Source organism: Aspergillus aculeatinus (assembly GCF_003184765.1).
Source record: "Aspergillus aculeatinus CBS 121060 unplaced genomic scaffold BO66scaffold_28, whole genome shotgun sequence".
Lineage (NCBI taxonomy): Eukaryota > Fungi > Ascomycota > Eurotiomycetes > Eurotiales > Aspergillaceae > Aspergillus > Aspergillus aculeatinus.
Window position 1 is genome coordinate 347,377 of NW_020291497.1, and position 19,049 is coordinate 366,425.

At 62.2% G+C, this 19,049-nt stretch overlaps 4 protein-coding genes across 4 annotated transcripts in view; 2 read left to right on the forward strand and 2 right to left on the reverse strand.

Annotated features, from left to right (window-relative positions):
- Window positions 1-751: 751 nt before the first annotated feature.
- On the reverse strand, window positions 752-13,172 carry BO66DRAFT_429294 (putative polyketide synthase; the record flags this gene model as incomplete). The annotated part of the gene is made up of 2 exons (XM_025650446.1): window positions 8,544-13,172; window positions 752-8,482 (listed from the first exon to the last, which is right to left on the reverse strand). Exons 1-2 carry the CDS (start codon window positions 12,855-12,857, stop codon window positions 752-754), a joined length of 12,045 nt encoding a protein of 4,014 aa, XP_025503321.1. The 5' UTR covers window positions 12,858-13,172.
- Window positions 13,173-13,480: 308 nt separating this feature from the next.
- Window positions 13,481-15,072, forward strand: BO66DRAFT_402147 (cytochrome P450; the record flags this gene model as incomplete). Its single annotated transcript, XM_025648805.1, has 2 exons — window positions 13,481-14,068; window positions 14,131-15,072. 2 exons carry the CDS (start codon window positions 13,481-13,483, stop codon window positions 15,070-15,072), a joined length of 1,530 nt encoding a protein of 509 aa, XP_025503322.1.
- A 528-nt stretch (window positions 15,073-15,600) lies between these two features.
- Window positions 15,601-17,390, reverse strand: BO66DRAFT_453012 (cytochrome P450 CYP5293A1; the record flags this gene model as incomplete). Its single annotated transcript, XM_025651971.1, has 7 exons — window positions 15,601-15,962; window positions 16,041-16,272; window positions 16,335-16,406; window positions 16,457-16,639; window positions 16,697-17,120; window positions 17,188-17,295; window positions 17,338-17,390. 7 exons carry the CDS (start codon window positions 17,388-17,390, stop codon window positions 15,601-15,603), a joined length of 1,434 nt encoding a protein of 477 aa, XP_025503323.1.
- Window positions 17,391-17,859: 469 nt separating this feature from the next.
- Window positions 17,860-19,049, forward strand: part of BO66DRAFT_453023 (zinc-binding alcohol dehydrogenase family protein) — a gene marked incomplete at both ends in the record, with an annotated part of 1,470 nt that continues 280 nt past the window's right edge. Inside the window, 2 exons of the mRNA XM_025651972.1 lie at window positions 17,860-18,440; window positions 18,521-19,031. Coding sequence (XP_025503324.1) covers window positions 17,860-18,440; window positions 18,521-19,031 — 1,092 coding nt within the window. The remainder of the gene's footprint in view (window positions 18,441-18,520; window positions 19,032-19,049) is intronic.

Below are 19,049 nucleotides of genomic sequence, written 5' to 3' on the forward strand. Positions count from 1 at the left end.
ACCAAAATCCATAATCAATTCTTAGACAAACAGTGTGATCATTCCGGGAGGTGTTTTGATGAAACTGGGCTGATGTACCAGCACACATGATGACCGTTGGATAGAAAGACTGAGATGGGGGAGAGAAAGCGGTTCAAATTCCAGAGAGCTTCACATTTAAGCTGGAGCGTAGACGAGTGCCTCGGGCATCTTCCAAGCACATGGTAGCCATCACGTGATACGACGCGAAAGTTTTAAAGACGTTGGAAATCAACGGCTGCGAGTGAATCCGCGTGTGAAGAGAGGTCTCATAGTTGGAATGGATGTCTTGGGAAGCCATCCTGTGTTGAGATATGAAAATGCGACCGTGAACCATCCAGACCCTGCTTGCTGGAGACAGGACGTGCTCCGGTCACGTGACCTGCCACCGAAGGCTTCGGCTTCGGCTTCAGCTTCAGCTTCACTTCATTTCACCTCCATGCATCCTGGTATCCTTGAACCAAGAACTTGTTTCCTTGAGTCTTCTTCTCTACGTGTAGCTTTTACATCTTTTGGGAAGAGTTCTTCGACGAAGTTCGATACTCATGTGTCAAATTACACTATCAAAGGTCTGAATATATAGCAAGAGGTGAGGAGACAGAGCCAGATCCACAAAACGCCTCGCTATTCAAAGTACAAGACAATCATCCAGATATCCAAACGCCCAACTGACACGATACCAACACCAGCAAGGAAAATCAAAATCAAAGACAAAAGAAGCAAAACACCTCATCTAAACAGCCAGCGTCTCGCCCATATACGGAAACCGGAGCGTCTCGCCCTTCTCCACCAAACTCTCCAGGTAGATGGAGATCAAGGGATCCATCCCCTCCTCGAGGGCCCGCGCAATCCACTCCATGAACTCCACCTCCGCAAACTCTTCCCCATACAACGTGCGCATATGCTCCACCATGGCCGGGAACGCGACCTTGTTGCCGCTCGAATGATGCCGGAAGCGCACCTGCACCTGCTGCTGCTGCTGAGACCCTTCTTCTTGCGGCCTTGCGCCACGATGGCGACTCATCTCAACAGCGGCGGTCGTCAACTCGCGCGCCACCTCCTCGACCCGCTTGAAATCAAAGTACCCCTCCACGTTAGCGAAGCGCGGAATGGCCTTCATCTGCAGCGAGTAGCGCAGAATCGCGTTCAGCGCGTCCGAGGTCGGCGCCTGGTCACCGATCACCACGCACGGGCGGTGGATCTCCACGGGCATCGCCGTCAGTGCCGAGGCCCGCTGCAGGAACTTCTCGCTGGCCCATTTGGAGGCCGTGTAGCCTTCAGTGCCGTTGGTGGGCGGCTCGGCGGCCACGGGACCCGGTACCGGGGCGGTGTTGTTGGCTGCGAGCAAGGGCACTCGGTTGGAGGAGATGTAGAGCAGGGGAACGGCGGACGGGGCGCAGAGGGACGCCAGGAACTGAGTGGAATGTACGTTAGCCTGGCGCACGGAGGAGTAGTTGTTGAGGCAGTGGCCGTTGGCGCCGGCGTGGATGACCACGTCGATGGCCTCCTGCAGCGCGAGCGACTCGGACGGGTTGAGCCCCAGCGTCGAAGACGAAAGGCTCCCCGTGTAGGCGACGATCTTATCGTGGGCCGGGAGGTGGCTCTGCTCGTCGGGTAGAACAGCCACGCAGTGCACTTTGTGGACCTGAGGGTCCTGCAGGAGCTCGTTCAGGATGCACCCACCCAGGAAGCCCGTGGCTCCGGTCAGGAGCACCTCGATGGCTTGATCGTCGTTCCTGCGGACGACAGAGTACTTGCTGGCGTTCCGCGCCGCGGTCACCAGAGACTTGGGAACGGCTGTCTCGGCCTCCCAGTCGATGGCCTCGTTCTCGATGACCTGGTGCTCGCGCTGGAAGTCGATCCGCGCGGTCATCTGGCGCAGCGTCGAGGCCTCGTACAGCTCGCGGGTGGAGATGGAGACCGCCATCGCTTCTTTGATGGCGTGCTGCAGCTTGATCAGCCGCAGGGAGTTGCCGCCCTCGAGGAAGAAGTCCGACTCGGCCGTCAGCGCGTGCCTGGTCGGCGGCAAGATCTTCTCCCAAAGGATGCGGAGCTCGCCCTGACGAAGGCTCAGCTTAGGTGCGGTACCGTGCTGACTGGCATCACCACCAGAACGAGACGTCGAAGGAAGCGGCGCGGTGGCCAGGGCGTTGCGGTCAATCTTGCCATTGCTGGTACGGGGCAACTCGTCGACAATGATCACCTGGGCCGGACACATGTACTGCGGCAGAGGCAGGTTCGCCAACAAGTCCGCGATAACCGCCGGCTCAATCTCACCTGTCCGGTCACCGACCGTCGCCGCATGGGCCACCAGGACGTCGTCTCGCACGGTGACCACGACCGTCGAGAACAGCGACGCCCCTGCTTGCAGCAGAGCTCCTTCCACCTCCTCCAGCTCGATCCGAAGCCCGCGCAACTTGACCTGCGTGCTCCCTTCCAGCCGACCCTGGAAAACCAGCGTACCATCCGCCGACAATCGACCCTGGTCGCCCGTGCAATACCACCTAGTCGATGGTGATGCTCTGTCCGTGACAAACCGCTTCGCGGTCTCTTCCGGCGACGCCCAGTAGCCCATCGCCAGCCCGGCGCCACCGATGCAGATCTCCCCGCGGAACCCGATCGGCTGAGGCCGGCCCGCCGCGTCGACGATCCGCAGGGCGTAGTTGGGCAGAGCTTTGCCGACCGTACTCTGGGATTCAGGCTCATCCTCCTCCCCAGTCTCCAGCGAGATGCGGTGGAAGGTGGCCGCCGCGGTGATCTCCGTCGGACCGTAGCAGTTCAGATACGAGAGGGATGCGAGGCCCAGCCGCTGGAATTCGTGCAGCAGGGAGCGATGGACCGCTTCGCCGCCCATGCACGCCCACCGCCAGCCAGCGCACTCGCCCAGCGAGTCCCGCCCGTAGTGCAGCCAGGTCAGATACTCGGAGGGCGTGGCGATGGTCATGGTGACTTGGTGCTGGTGCATCAGCCGGGTGATGTGGAGCGCATCGCGCCGCGACTCGTACGGCACGATCACCAACGTGCCCCCCGTGCAGAGGGCGCAAAAGGTCTGGATCAGCGACATGTCGAAACCCAGCGAGCTCTGCTGCAGCACGGCCTCGCGTCCCGGCCGCAGATCCAGCGCCTCGATCTTCAGCGCAATGTGGTTGACAAAGTTGCTCTGCGAGAGTACCACCCCCTTCGGCTTGCCGGTTGAGCCGCTCGTGTACAGGAGCACGGCGGGCGATTGCGGCTGTGCAGTGCAAGGGATCGTCTCCTTGACAGTAGCCTCGATCTCATCCACATTGATGACCTGCAAGGCGAGATTCTTCTCTCCGGCGCCGAGCTGGCCAGCGCGCTCGAGAGTGGCCTCATGGCAGAGCACCACGCTAGGCCGCGCACTGGCGACGATGGCCGCATGCCGTGCCGGTGGCAGACTGACGTCCAGCGGGATGTAGACCGCGCCGATATGGAGAATGGCGAGCATCGAGGCCGTGAAGTCGACCGAGGGCTGACACACGACAGCGACCCGGGAGTCAGCCGTTTGACCTGCAGCCTGCAGAGCCGCAGCGATCGCGTTTACCCGCTCCGCGAGCTGAGCATATGTGAGCGCCTGACTCCCGTCACGGATGGCGATCTGCTCCCGATGGGCTTCCTGCGCAAGCTGGACCTTCTCCGACAGCGTCTCAGGCCAGTGGAAGTCCACTCGAGGGCCCTGGCCGAGCTCGAGGGCCGCCAGGACTGCGTCGGGAGCGTGGATGGGCACGTCGGCGACGGGAGTGTAGGTGTTTGCCACCACGGCCTTCAGCACGCGCACATACGTGTCCAGGATGGTGCGGGTGGCGGCCGCGTCGTACAGGGACTCCTGGCAGGCCATCTCCAGGACGAAGCCGTCGGCGCCGTACTCGATAATGGCGAAGCTGAGGTCGTAGGGGTTCTTGGCCTCCTGGACGTTGGCCATGGTCAGGAAGTGGCCGGCGAAGGGGATCTTCTTGACGACGCCCAGCCGGTAGTTGACGGCGACCTGGAACAAGGGGGTGTGGGCAGAGGAGCGCGCCACGTGCAGCTCGTCCAGGATCATGTCCAGCGGCACGGCCGAGTTCTGCACCGCGCCCAGCACCTTGCGCGCCGTCGTCTGCGCGATCTGCGCGAACCGCGCGTCCGGGGACACGCGGAACCGCACCGGCAGCATGTTCATGAAGAATCCCACTGTGTCGGCGAAGTCGTCGTCCAGCCGGTTGGCATCCGCCACCCCGATGCAGAGGTCGTCGGTGCCCGCCAGCTGCGACAGCACGACCTGGAACACCGCCAGGTGGAAATGGAAGGCGGTGATCCGCAGTTTCTGGCACGCGGCCTTCAGCGCCTGCGCGACCTCTGGCCCGATCTCCTGCCACTCGTAGGTGGTGCGGAAGTCCTGCGTGCTGGGCCGCGTCTTGGTCTTGGACATGGGCAGCAAGGGCAACACGGAGGGCACGGTCGAGTACTCGTTCTTCCAGTACTGCAGCTGCGCCTGGAACTGTCCGGTCTGCTGGTGCTCGGACTGTCGGCGCGTGTACTCCAGATAGGTCTTGCTGGTGTGCTGGAGGGGCTCCATGCGGTAGGCGGCGGACAGGTCCTGGATGAAGAAGCGCCAGCCGGTGGTGTCCATGATGATATGGTGATAGGAAAGAATGATGGTGTGCGACTCCACGGAGGTCGAGAGCACCGCCATCTCCATGGTCTCGCCCCGGGCGAGGTCCCAGACCCGGGTTTTGGCTAAAGTCGCTTCCGCGGCGATGTCGTCGGCCGTCGCGTCGGCGACATGGCGGAAGCGCACGATCGGGGAGACGAGCACGCCCTGCATGGGCTGATTGTCCTCCTCGCGCACGAAGTAGCACGTGCGCAGGGACTCATGGTGCTGCATGGTGAGGGCGAGCGCGTTGCGGAGGCGCTCCATGTCCAGGGGGCCGTCAATCTCGAACTGGAACATGAGGTTGTACGCGGTCGGGTTGTTGAGAAACTGCGAGAGAATGTAGATCCGCGACTGGCCAGACGAGAGACGCTCGCTCTCGATTATACCTTGGCCATAGTCATCATCGTCAGCGTCGCGTCGCACATCGGGGAGGAGGGGGTCTTGTCCTACGTTCACCCCGGCTTCGTGGCCGTCCTTTTCGTCGGTGGGATCAACGACGCTGGGAGAGCTGCTCGCAGACGACAGATCTTGGTCGGCGGCCCCGAGGGAGCTGGTCTCGGCGGTCTCCGGGGCTTCGGAGGGAGTCTGCGACGAGTCCTGAGACTCGTCCACGGTCGTGCTTTCGGTCTCGACCTCCTCTGCCTTGGAGGAGGCCGTTTGCTCCAGCTGCTGGGCGAGCAGCTGTTTGGCCGCGTTGGTGCACAGTTGGGCGATGGAGTCTCCTCCCAGGATCTTGAGAACGGGGATGTCGGCGCCCAGCTCGCGCAGGAACCAGGTACGGATCTCCACGGCCACGAGCGAGTCGATACCCAGCTCGATCAGCGACACCTGGACCGAGACGCTTCCGGCAGGCAATTGCATCATGGTTTCAAGCTTGGCCGAGAACGCGTCCTGCGCGAGCTCCACAGCCTCGGCTTCGGTGCTCACCTCGCGGAACCGCTCCTTGAGGTCATCCTGGCCTGATCGAGCCACCACCTCGTTCCGGACATTGGTGGATGGCAGATAGTGCGAGAAGCGCGGGTCGGAGGTCCAGGCTGGCTTGTGGCCGGCCGGCAGGGGCTCCGTCAGAGGGTCCATACCGACGCCCACTTCACACGGCCGGTGGCTGTCCGGTCGGCCGGAGATGATGGCCTCGGCGAATGCGTGGTGCACGTCCATCTCGGAGATAAACTTGAACTGCAGGCGAGCGAAGATCTCCCAGATCGCTCGCTCCTGCCGCGTGGTGTAGCCGACATCGGTGACGAAGCCGATGTGGACGACCGAGGCGGCCAGCCCGCGCTCGCGACGCTGAGCGGCCAAGGCGGACATGAACATGTTGGCGGCGTGGTAGTTGGATTGGCCCTGGGTGCCGATGGTTGCACCGCAAGAGGACAGGAGAACGAAGAAGTCCAAGGGCGTGTCGGCAAACACCTCGTTCAGGTGCTTGGAGCCGTCCACCTTTGGCTTGAGAACGCGATTGACCGCGTCCGCGTCCATGTTGACGAACATGCGATCGGTCAGCACCATGGCCGCGTTGCAGACACCAGCTATGGGAGGCAGGGTCTTCTGGATCCGGCGCACCGTGGACTGCACCGACGCCCGGTCCGTGACGTCCATCGACTCGACATGCACGTTGGCTCCCTTGTGTCGTGCATCCGCCAGCCAGCGGGTATGGATGTTCGGATTTCGACTGGTGATGACCATGTGCTTCACGCCGTGCTTCAGGGCCCACTCACAGATCGACAGGCCGAGCCCGCCGGCCATGCCGACCATCAGGTATGCCTTGGCGGGATCGAACAGAGTAGTCAGGTCGGGAGGCTGGACGACCAGGCTCAGAGAATCAGTTGTCTCAGTCCACGAAGTGATGTGTGTGGTTTGCAGAATCGAAGCATCAACTCGTGCAAGCTGATCGACGTTCACAACGGTGATTTCACCTGACACCGGCAACTCTGCATTCAACGTGAAGAGACGGTCTTGCAGAGCGGCGTATCCCGCAGCAAGTGAGCCGTCAGCTCGCAGGAGATCGAGCCCCTTCTGAAACACCCCACTGTCCAGCTTCGGAACTGCCCAAGGAGATGATAGCGCGGACTGGATACTGGATCCGAGATAGTCCGTGGAGCCCGAGCAATTCACAAAGATCGAGTCCTGGCGAGGAACCAGGCTTTGAATGACTCGTGGAGAACTGTGGGGGTGAATCCGGATCCATTCATTGGGAACCTCTGCGTCTGTAGTGGATGAGCACACGAAGAACACCTCCATCGCGCGCTGCTCAGCCGTGGCAGCAATGGCAGCGGCCAGACCACGCCGAGGCTGGTAGAAAGTGACGGACTGCCCAGCGGGGACGGCGCTCAACAGCGCATCGGCGAAAATCTGGTCGCTCAGTCTCTCGAGGACAAGTGCGTCGCAAGCCGTCTCGTCAATCGGGATGACATCCACCTGCGGCACGCTCACCACAGAAGCATCAACACGCGAGATGGCCAGCACCGGGGTTCCCACGTCAACTTGGTGTCCAACCGTGAGGTAGAGCGTCTCCTGCTTGTCACCGCCGGGAACTGTCAGCGAGAAAGCTGCCTTCACCTTCACATCCTCAGCAGCACCAGCGAGACCACGATTGTCCGCCTCGATCAAGGCTAGCTTGTCACCCTGTTGGACGAGGCAGATTGTCGCATCGGAGCCGGACGCAGGCTTCGTGACCGTGCGGTAGCGCGCATTGTACCGGTCGTTCAGCTCCTGGTTGGGACGCAGACGGGCGATCAGGGTCTCGTTCCCGTCGATGACCAGCTCCTGCTCGCGTGTCCACAGCAGGGGCGTTTGCTCGTCCACTGCCGACAGGATCTTCATCCGCACGAAGGCTTCCAGGACCGTCCGCGCGGAGAGATTGGTATTGGTGATCGACTCCACATCCAAGGACTGGATGGACACCTGCGGCAGCTCCTTGCAGATGGCGCGCGACATTCCCAAGAACATGTTTTGATAGGGGTTCTCCGCTCGGCGGCTCTTGGTGACCCAGAGCACGTTCCGCGCGCGCAGGAAAATCGCCTGCAGGGCCTTGAGCTTCTTCTGGGAGATAGGCGCGGCGAACAGCGGGGCGTCCAGCTCCTGCAAACACACCACATCCATGCGCGACGAGAGACGGGAGAAATCCACGGCCTCGAGATCGCGGGCAACCACCACGCGGCTGCGCCAGGAAGGTCCGACTTGGCGTTGAAGGGCGGTTGTGAGCTTCGAGACCGGCAGGGTGTGGCCGCCGATGACGAGCAGCGAGTCGGTCTGGGGCACACTGTTGATGTACCCCAGTGGCTCACGCAGCTGCAGCACGGTCTCATCGACCGCCTGGCTGACCATGAAAGACATGCAGTGCTTGTCAGCGTCTGGCAGGTCGTGGTAGACCAGGTCTACCCCGGAGTAACCGGTATCCTGCAGGGTGCGGTCCCAGTCCTCGGTGGTCATGCCGGGGTGGAAGCGGCGGCCTTCCTTCGCGCCCAGCCACCAGCCGGGCAAGCCGGCCATACAGAAGCCGATGCGCATGATCTCGATGCCGGTGATCTCCACCAGCAGCAGGAAACCACCAGGCTTGAGCAGCGATCGGGCGTGAGCGAGAGTGACCTCCATGCTGCCCGTGGCGTGCAGGACGTTGGAGGCGACGACCACGTCGTAGGAGTGCAAGGCATACCCCTGCGGGACCACGTCTTTCTCCACGTCCAGCGTCTTGAAGACCATCTTGCTGGCGAACTCCGAGAAGCGCTTGGCCGCGTTCTCGAAGAAACCGGTGGAGATGTCGGTGTAGGTGTAGGTGTCGAAGCTCTTCCCGATGGATTGCAGGATGGCGTGAGACTATAAGACAGTTATCAGCAATGGAACACGCGGGAAGTATAGAACACAGAAAGCTCCTTACCGTGGAACCCGTTCCAGCACCAATCTCCAGGTAGTTGGCCTGAGGATACTTGTTGGAGATCTGCTGGAGGACGTTGCGCATGCCGGCATTGACGACGGCGAAACCGCAGCCCTCGTAGTACATGCGGCCGAAGCGGTCATCCTTCATCAGGACCTCCAGCATCTGGGTCTTGCCATGCAGCACGTCCATGAGGTTCTCGCCCACGGCGCGCACGATCTCGATATCAATCTGGCCTGGCCAGCGGCTGAAGATCTCCTCGATGACCTCGATCCGGTCGTCGAGCCAGCCGCTTTGGGCCAGCGGGTGAGATTCCTCGCGGACCACCTGCACCCAGTGCTCGAAGCAGTCCAGCATGCGCTGGAAATACCACGAGAGCCCGGCCACCTCGCTGGGGTCGACCTGCTCCAGCACCCGCTGCACGTAGTAGAGCACGGCGCGATCAATGTCGGCCACGAGGGCGGTATCGCGCTCGACGTCGCCGGCGTCACGCAGCGGCTCGAGCAGCGAGAGCGACGGGTCGGCCATGAAGACGGTGTCAAAGAACAGCCGGCGGTCTTGCTCCGCCGTGGGCGGCGCGATGGGCTTCACCGAGAGCGCCTCCACCTGCAGCGCGGCTTCTCCGGTCACCCCATCATAGATATGGATGTCACCGCTGAGCGACAGGCCGTTGCGCGCCGTGATGAACGACTGGGTCACCGTGCGGATGGTGCCGGCCTCCGCCCCAAGGGTGACCCTTGGGTTCACGGCCACGCGTTTGATATGCACGGGCAGCACGCTGGTCGGCAGCTTTCCGGCACTGGGGTCCGCGCGGGCGTGGAACAGGTTCTGGAAAGACACATCCAGCAACGCAGGGTGGACGACGTATCCTCCGCGCAGCTCCTCGGCCGACCACTCGGCCTTGGCCTCGGCGAAGTCCAGCCGACGTGCGACGTCCTGCAGGCGATGGAAGATGCCCGTGTAGTTCAGACCCGCCTGCGCCAGCACCTCGTAGCCTTCTTCGCTGTCGACGGGGAGCAAGTTGGGCGGCGCCGGGGCGCTAGGGGGCAGCTCGTCGCCCTCAGCCTCGCCGAGGTGGATGATCAAGCGGCCCTCGCAGGTGTGGACCATGGCGCCCGTGCTGGGATCCGAGCAGTAACAGTAGGAGAAATGGCCTTCGATGACCTTGGGGTTGCCGCTCTCCAGCAGCCGCACCGTGAAGATCGTGTCCTGGCCCTCACGCGAGTCCGGCACCACAATGGGCCGCCGGATCTCCACGTCCTGCACCTCCATCAACTGCACGGCCCTGCCGGCCGCGATCGCCTGTCCGGCCTGGAACGCCAGAGCCACGTATGAGGCACCAGGCAACAGGGGCTCGCCCATGATCTCGTGGCCCTTGACCCACGGAAGCTCGCTGAGCTTGAGGACGTTGCGCCAGCGCAGCTCCCGATCGGTGTCGTCGGGCGTGCGGCGACCCAGCAGCTCGTGGAACACATCATTACCCTTGCGGAATCGTGCCGAGATGCGAGACTCCCGCCAGTAGACCCGGTCGTGGTCCCAGCAGTACGACGGGAGGTCCTTCAAGAGCCTGGGGGCGCGTCGACTGCCTTCCGGCACCAAGGCGCGTCGGAGACCCGCGAAGCTGACAAACTGCGGTCCCAGATGGGCCCAGGTAAAGCCGATCGCGTCGAACAGCGCCTCGACATCGCTGGCGCCACGCTTGAGAACACCGGTATAGGAGGGAGCGGTGCCGAAGGCGGACTCCAGGGTCTGCTCCGTGGGACCCTTCAGCGCAGGATGCGGCCCGACTTCGATGGCCAGATCGAACGGGCCCCCGTGCCAGATCGAGGAGCGCACCGCCTGCGAGAACAGCACCGTCTGCACCATGTTCTGAACCCAGTAGGGTCCCTTCAGGGACTGGAGGTCTCCCCGCAGCAGCTCGGTGTCGCCGCGGACGCTGGAGTTCCAGAAGCAGCCGTCGCGCGGCCGGCGGACCTGGATGTCGCAGGCCTCGAGGGACTGGAGGTAAGGGCCGGCGCAGCGTTGCATGTGGTGCGAGTGGTAGGCGGTGTCGACCTTCAGCTGGCGCGCGAACACGTTCTCGCGGTCGAAGTGCTCCTTGGCCTGCTGGATGGCGTCGCTGTCCCCGGACAGGGTGACGCTCTGGACGCCGTTGCTGGCCGCCACGCTGATCCGGCCCTGGTACTCGAGCTGCCTGCAGAACCGCTGCGCCTCGTTATAGCTGATCCCCGCGGCCATCATCGCGCCGCGCTCCCCGTTCGCCCCCTGCGCCAGACCCGCGTATTTGCCGCGGTAGAAGGCAATCTGCATCGCCGCGTCCAGGGAGATGATGCCACAGGCGTAGACGGCCGCAATCTCGCCGGACGAGTGGCCGACCACGGCGTCGAAGTCGATCCCACTGGCGAACAGTACTTCCAGGAGACCGAGTTGAATGGCCGTGCATACCGGCTGGGAGACGGCAGCTTCGCCGACGCGGGAGGTATCGGCATCCTTGCGCAGCTCGTCCACGAGGAGCCACTCGGGACGGTCGGGCAGCGCCTGCAGCACGGCATCGCACCTGTCGAGCACCTCCCGGAAAAGCGGGGAGTGATCGAGCAACATGCGACCCATGCCGGGCCACTGGGCGCCTTGGCCAGTGAACACGCCCAGGATGCCCGGCGTCTCGCTAGGGTTGATGGCCTGGTGGCGGATCCCGATGGTGTCCTTCTTCGCCACTTTCTGGTTGTCGGAGATGAACTTCTGCAGGCCGCTGACCAAGCCCTGGTGCGAGGACGAAGAGAAGAAAGCCCGTGCTCGGTGCGCTGTTCGGCGGGTCTGCAGCACGTAGCTGAGGTCCGACAAGTCCACCGACGGGTTGTCCTGCAGGTACTGCAGGAGTCCCTCGGCGTTGCCCAAGAGTGAGGCGCCGGAGTGAGCGGAGAGCACGATGGGGCCGAGTGGCGCACTGCCTTCAGCGACGGGTTCCTGTTCTGGAGTCTCGTAGCTATCCAGGATAACGTGGGCGTTGGTACCACCGAACCCGAAGCTGTTGACGCTCACGCGAAGAGGCACCCCCGGAGCGAGCTTGGGCCAGGGAACGGGCGCGGTCGCGATCTGCATGGGACCGTAGTACGGCTCGATTTTGGGGTTCAGCTCATTGAAGAGCATGTTGGGCGGAATGGTGCGATGCTTGATGGAGACCAGCGCCTTCAGGACACCGGCCAGACCGGCGCACCCTTCCAGGTGACCAGTCACGGTCTTGATCGAGCCGACATAAAGTGGCGAGCTCTCGTCGTCTGTGTTCACGCCGGTGGATGCATCCTCCCCGAGGAGGGCCTCACTGATCGCTTGCGCCTCGACGGGGTCACCTGCGGCGGTGCCCGTGCCGTGACACTCGAAGTACTGACACCGATCCCTGATGGGGTCGAGGCCGGCCCGCTGGTATGTGCTCCGAATGAGGGCCGCCTGGGCCGCCGATGTAGGCATAGTGATACCCTGGCTCTGGCCGTCGGAGTTGATCCCGCTGCCCCGGATCAAGCCCTCGATGTGATCATTGTCGCGGATGGCCTGGCTGAGCGGCTTCAGCAGGATGGCGGCGGCGCCCTCTCCGCGCGCATAGCCGTTGGCGGTCTTGTCCCACATGCGCGACTGCGAGTCCGGGGAGAGCATGTGCAGCTTCGACTCGGCAACGTACATGACGGCGTCGAAGATCAGGTTCACCCCGCCCACCACCGCACAGCTTACCTCCCCGAGCTGCAGACTCTGGACCGCCTGGTGCAGGGCGACCAGCGAGCTGGAGCAGGCGGTGTCGACGGTGACCGAGGGCCCGTGCAGGTCGAACACGTACGAGATGCGGTTCGCCAGGATACTTCGCGAGGTCCCCGTGCTAGTGTATTGAGGGATGCTCTCGAGGTCGCGCACCTGGATGTCGTGGTAGTCGTCGGTCATCACGCCGACATGCACCGAGGTCTGCGACCCGCGCATCTGGCTCAGCGTGTAGCCGGCGCTCTCAAAGGTCTCGTAGACGGCTTCCAGCAGGATGCGCTGTTGCGGGTCGATGGTGTCGGCCTCGAAGGGGCTGATGCCGAAGAAGGCCGGGTCAAAGAGCCGGCTGTCTTCAGCCAGCAGATAGCCCTGGCCCTTGACGTCGGTCGAGCCATGGGTGTCCCCGGACGGGTGGTAGAAGCGCTTGAGGTTGAGGTTCTGGGCGTTCAGCTCTCGCCGCACGTCACGGGGCTGGCGGAGGAGGTCCCAGAGCTTGGAGGGGGAGGAGGCCGAGCCGGGAAACCGACAGGAGGAGCCGACGATGGCGATGGGTTCAGGAACGGAGGAAGGCATTTTTGATTGTGGTTGTTGTTGAAAGAGTGGGGAGTGTGTGTGGGAATAGCGAGTCACTGCTATCCGCGGCAAGTCGTCCTGAATTCTGTTGAAGTTGAGGGAGAGATGTACAAATGATCAGATGATGAGGAGTTGACAGGTGGTGCGATCGTAGAGCGTATGTATACGTCTGCGATGTGTAGTATGCACAGGCATATCCAAGCCCTAGCCCCAGCCTCATCTTCAGACCCGCCGGAGCGGACGTCCACGCGGACTGAACCCCTGTCTGCCACGCGGAGAAGCGCATCCAATGAAACTACACCCAATGAGACCGTCGGACAAGGCTGAGGCCTGCGGTGTGGTGTCGGAAAAGCACATGGACAGGAGATCCAGTTGGGCTGGGGGTGAGTTTCAAAAGTCCGGCGGTTGCGGTGCTGATGTCCGGTCAGATTCCATCCGCCCCGGAGATGCCCGCCAAGCAACTCCGGACTGACCTTGCCTTGAGTTGGGGCTGACTGGCAATAGATAGATATATGGAATGATCCGGCCTTTTAATGAATTGAATGCTACTGCCAACCTGCTTGGCTACAATTTTGACATCATTTTTTATCCCTTAAAAGCAGCAACAACACGATTTTTCCATCATGTTGGTGCAGTACCACAACCTCCCGGTGCAGAGCCTGCCCATTCTGCTCCTTTGCTCAGGCTTCCTGGCGCTTCTGTTCCGGTCCTTTGTCCGGCGCGCGAGCGACCTGCGCAAGCAGCGGTCCTGGGGCTGCAAGTCTGTGCCCTCGCGGTTCCAGTGGGAGCCGTTCTGGGGCGTGGATTTGGTGTGGACGCAGTGGCAGGCGCTGCGGGGCCACTACTTCATCCCCTGGCTCAGCGAGCTGCACAAGGGCCAGCCCAAGACCTTCCAGATCACCTTCATGGGCACGCGGGTCGTCTACACGATCGAGCCCGAGAACCTCAAGTCCCTGACGGCCATCAACTGGAAGGACTTCGCCATCAGCCCGCTCCGTCGCTACAAGAATGCCGGCGCCGCGTTCGCCAACCGCGGCGTCAACGTCGTCGACGGCGAGGACTGGGTCTTCAGCCGCGCGCTGATCAAGCCCTTCTTCATGCGCGAGGTCTACGCCGACACCGAGCGGCTGCGCTCCTACACGGACCATCTCCTGCGCATCCTGCCTCCGGACGGAGAGACGGTCAACATCCAGCCCTACCTCCAGCGATGGGTGAGCCCCCCCCCCCTCCCTTCTCCGTCAGTCCACGCTCATTCAACTAACAACCCACCCAGTTCCTCGACGTGACCACCAATTTCATCTTCGGCGCGCCCATGGACGCATTGACGCACCCCGAGCGCGCACGGGTGACCTGGGCGATGCTGGACGTGCTGCGGGGCAACCGACTACGACTCCAGATGTACAAGGTGATGAACCTGATCGACTGGTCGTGGTGGCTGCGGGCGATCAAGATCGTGCACGCGTACATGGACGAGCACCTGGACCGGGTGTACGCGGACATCGCGGAGCGGGAGCGGCGGATCGCGGCGGGGGAGGACGTGGGGCCCGAGCGGCTGGATCTGCTGTGGTACATGGCGAAGCACTGCCCGGAGCGGGCGGAACTGCGATCGCAGCTGTCGCTGCTCTTCGTGCCCAACAACGACACGACCTCGATCTTCACGGGCAACGTGGTGTGGCACCTGGCGCGGAACCCGGAGGCGTGGGCGAAGGTGCGGGCGGAGGTGCTGGCCCACGGCGACGCGCCGCTCACCTTCGAGGCGCTGCGGGGCATGAAGTACCTCAACGCGTGCATCAACGAGACGCACCGGCTCAACCCCAACAACGTGTCGCAGGTGCGCATGTGCATCAACGACACCACCCTGCCGCTCGGGGGCGGGCCCGACGGCAAGTCGCCCATCCTGATTCGCAAGGGCGATGTCGTCCAGGTCACGAAGACGGTCATGCAGAAGGATCCCCTCTACTTCGGGGAGGACGTCGACGCCTTCAAGCCGGAGCGCTTCGTCGATCAGGCCCATTTCTGGGAGTTTGTGCCCTTCGGCGGCGGGCCCCGCCGCTGTCCGGCCCAGATGATGGTCCAGACGGAGACGGCGTATATCCTGGCCCGGTTGGCGCAGGTGTACAGTCGCATTGAGCCGCGCGATGAGAATCCGTTTGTCTCGGTCATGCGCATTGGACCGTCGAACAAGACGGGGGTTTTGGTTGCGTTGCACAAGTAGTTAGGGGTTAGGGGGGACGTGAAGGGGAAATGCAGGGCGGAGGCCGGAGGTGCAGGCCGGAGGCGCAGGCCGCGTGCATGCAGACAGACAGGCGTACTCCGATCCCTGCTAGTCTTGTCCGGGATGAGATTGAATGTAGCTACTCCTTAGCTAGTTAGTGTTCGTTTTGAATGAAGAAAAAAACGTGGTTTAGAATGTTCTATTGCATGCGGACAGGTAGTGTACTGTACTCGTAAGATCCACAAGGGGTGCAGTAGAGTACTAGAGTCGGTCCACTTCGTTCCTAACCCATCGAAAAACTGTGTCTTCCATATATCTCGATCGCAATACTGTATTAAGCTGTCTTCAATGTATCCAGTAGCCAGTCTCTCCGGACTACGAGGTTGCATACTGTAATCTCGCAGAGTTCAAGAACAAACACCATAGATTTCAGACGAACCAAACCCATAATCGAATTCAACCCAGCACAGCAACCAACATTCCAAAACAATAAAACAACTACAGCAACGCGTCAACGCGTCAACCGGCTTACTTCAACGCCACCAACCGGACATCCAACGTCCGCCCCTCCTTGGCACTCTCACTCACGCTCTCCAGCCGGAACCGCTCCAACACCTCCATCACCGTCAGCTTGAACACCGCATCCGCGACATTCTTCCCCAGGCACCGTCCGGACGCCGCCCCCGTCCCAAACCGCATGAACCCACAGCGCAGGTCCTGGCTGGCCACCTTCAGAAACCGATCGGGGTCGAACCGATCCACGCCATCATCACCCCAAGTGGCGGCCCCGTTGTTCAGGCGACGCGTGTCGATCACCACCGGCGTGCCGGCGGGGATGTTGTACCCGCCAATCTTCTTAGGCTCCGCCGTGGTTTCGGGCATGGAGAACCCTATATTCAGATTGAGGTTAGCAATGCAGTGTCCCCCTTGTAAGTAAGATGGAATAGGTGGGGCCCAAGGGGACCCACAGAAAGCAGGCGAGATGCGCATGCTCTCCATCAGCACGCGGTTGAGCAAGGTATCCTGCTTCGCGAGGTACTTGGACAGATCGAAGTCGGGCTTCGCCTTCCACTCCTGGATCTCCTGCCGGAGTGCCGTCTGGATGCGGGGGTTGGCGGCCAGGTTGGTGAAGATGGTGCGGAAGACCTCGGCGCTGATGTTGACGTTGGCGAAAAGGATCTCGGTCAGGGTTGCGAGGAACTGTGCCGGTGTTAGTATGGACTCCGGATTTGAGTTTGTAGCGGTCTCGGGGGTGCACGTACAGCGTCTTCGGTGAAGTCCTTGTCTGGCTCCACGCCGCGGTAGATTGTCTCAACGGGACACGCCCAGCCGCCCTGGGGGTGATATTAGTACTGGCATTGTGAGGGTTGATGAGAGTGCTTACGACACGGGCGTTCTCGACGATCAGCCGGTTGAACTCCTGCCACCGGGTGTGGAATTCCTGCAGTCGCTTGCGCGGGGCGCTGGGCAGCAGGTTGTAGAGCTTGGAGTCCGGGTGCTTGCTGACCAGCATGTCCATCATGATGGCGTCGTGCTGGTCGTTCAGCTCCAGCAGCGTCCAGTAGGACTAGTCGTATCTTGTCAGTTCCCGATCCGCCATCTCAATGCAATATGGTGAACGCACTCGGTCATCGAAAGCATCTTCATACAGGTGCAGCGAGAGCAGCTTGAAGACCAAGAACCGGAAATCGACCTTGCTGTCGAGCTCGCTGGTCGCCGTGGGGGCCTTGCTCTCCAGCCAGGCCTCGATCTCCCGCTGGAACCGGGGGATCCGCTGGGCGACCGGATGGAAGGCGAAGGGCGGGTCGAAGTGCTTGCGGATCGCCCGCCAGTGGTCGCCGTACTGCACGCCGACACAGGGGCCCAGGAAGCGGCCAAAGGGCTCGCCCAGGTTCAGATTACGGGGCTTGGTGTGGCTCTTGCTGTCGCTGCGGTAGAACTCGTGGACTTGGTCGGGCTGGCTGATCACCAGTTCGCGGTAGGGCCCGCTGCGGATGAGATACGGCTCGGTGCCGGCGAGCGCCTCGCCTTGTTCGGACAATTCCCGACTTGAGGGTTGTCAGTGAGCCCGATCAGTATTTACTGGTGTAGGAACTGCTCATGGGGGATCTTCACCTGCGAATGAACTTGGACATGCGCACATCAGCGGGAAGTTCAGCGATGCGCTTGCCCTCGTCGGTCGTGAATTCTTTCGGTCGCCTCATGGCGTTCAATGCAAACGCACTGGCAAAGACGAGCACCGAGCCAGCTACTGCACTTACATACTGGCCCTTGGACTCGTCTGTCTGGAATTGCTGCAAGAAAGCGCTGGTTGCCATGTTGGAGTTTGACGGGCTGGGATTGTCAATGTGCCTCTAAGGAATTAACGATTCACTTGAGACAGGGGAAGGGCACCGTCGGGCAAACGTGGATCATGTCAGTAGATAACGTACGTACTGTTTTCTGTGTTGGTTACTGCATTGATCTCCGAAACCTCTCCTGATGATGCATCCTCCGGACAATGGCTGTGGAAAGTAAGCAGCAATTCCGGCGTCAGCCCTAAGTCCGTCCGCCCGCCGGACCCCGCCCGCCAATCAGTCCGCGGCGCTATCCACATCGGAAATTCCAGAAGGATAGAGACCATTGGAATCAGTTTCATCACAGCAATCGCCATTCGGTCATAAACAAGACCAGACCTCATACATATCCAGTCCACTAGTCTCCAGGCGTCGACAGCTCGCGAAGACAGCCACAGCCACAGCCATAGCCTCAACCCACGCCCACATCCTCTCCACTCACATCATCACCATGAGCGAGTTACCGACTACCCAACAGGCACTGAAGATAGCCGGTCCCGGCAGCATCGAGCTGCAGACCAGCCAGCCCTTACCGCAGGTGGGCGCCGACGAGGTGCTGGTGCGGGTCGCCTGTGTCGGACTGAACCCCTACGACGCCAAATCCGCCGACATATCGCCCAGCCCCGGTGCCACCGCCGGGCTGGATTTTGCGGGCGAGATCGTGGCCCTCGGCGAGGGGGTCACCTCGTCCGCTTTCTCGTCGTCGCGGCTGGCTCTGGGCACGCGCGTGTGCGGCTGCGTGTTCGGCAACAACGCGGGCCAGCGCGACAACGGCGCCTTTGCCGAGTACGTGGCGGTGCCCGCGGCGCTGGTGCTCTGCATCCCGGACTCGATGAGCTTCCAGCAGGCGGCGACGCTGGGCTGCGGGCTGGCGACCACCGGATTGGCGCTGTACCAGACTCTCGGCCTGCCGCTGGTGGGCGCCGGAGCGTCCGAGTCGGAGAGTATTGCCGCAAAAAGGACTCCGACGTATGTCCTGGTATACGGTGGAGGGACCGCGACAGGGACGCTGGCCATCCAAGTGCTACGCCGGTAAGCCAACGCCTACATCTCACAGAACCGCAAAAGAAAAAGCGTCCCAGCTCAACTAACATCTGCTCAAATGCCCACAGCTCCGGCTTCACCCCACTAACCACCAGCTCCCCGCACAACTTCGCGCGGCTGCAGCAACTCGGCGCGGCGGCGACCTTCGACTACCGGTCGCCGACCTGCGGGTCGGACCTGCGCGACCACACGGCCAACACGCTGGCCTTCGCGCTGGACTGCATCAGCACGACGGAGTCGATGCAGATCTGCTACGAGGCGATCGGCCGCGCGGGCGGCAAGTACGTCTCGCTGGACCCGTTCCCGCTGCACCGACACACGCGCCGCAGCGTGCGCCCGGAGTGGGTGTTCCTGTTCACGCAGTTCGGGCGCGAGATCGTCGGCTGGGAGGCGCCGTACAACCTCCTGGCCAGGCCGGCCGACCGCGCCGCGGCGGAGCGGTGGTACGCGGAGATGGAGGCGGTTCTGGCGGAGGGAGGGCTGGTCACGCACCCCGTGCAGGAGGAGTCCGGGGGGTTGCGCGGAGTGATTGGCGGCATTGATGCGGTGCGGAGGGGTCAGGCCTCGGGGTTTAAGTTGGTGTATCCTATTTGGGGG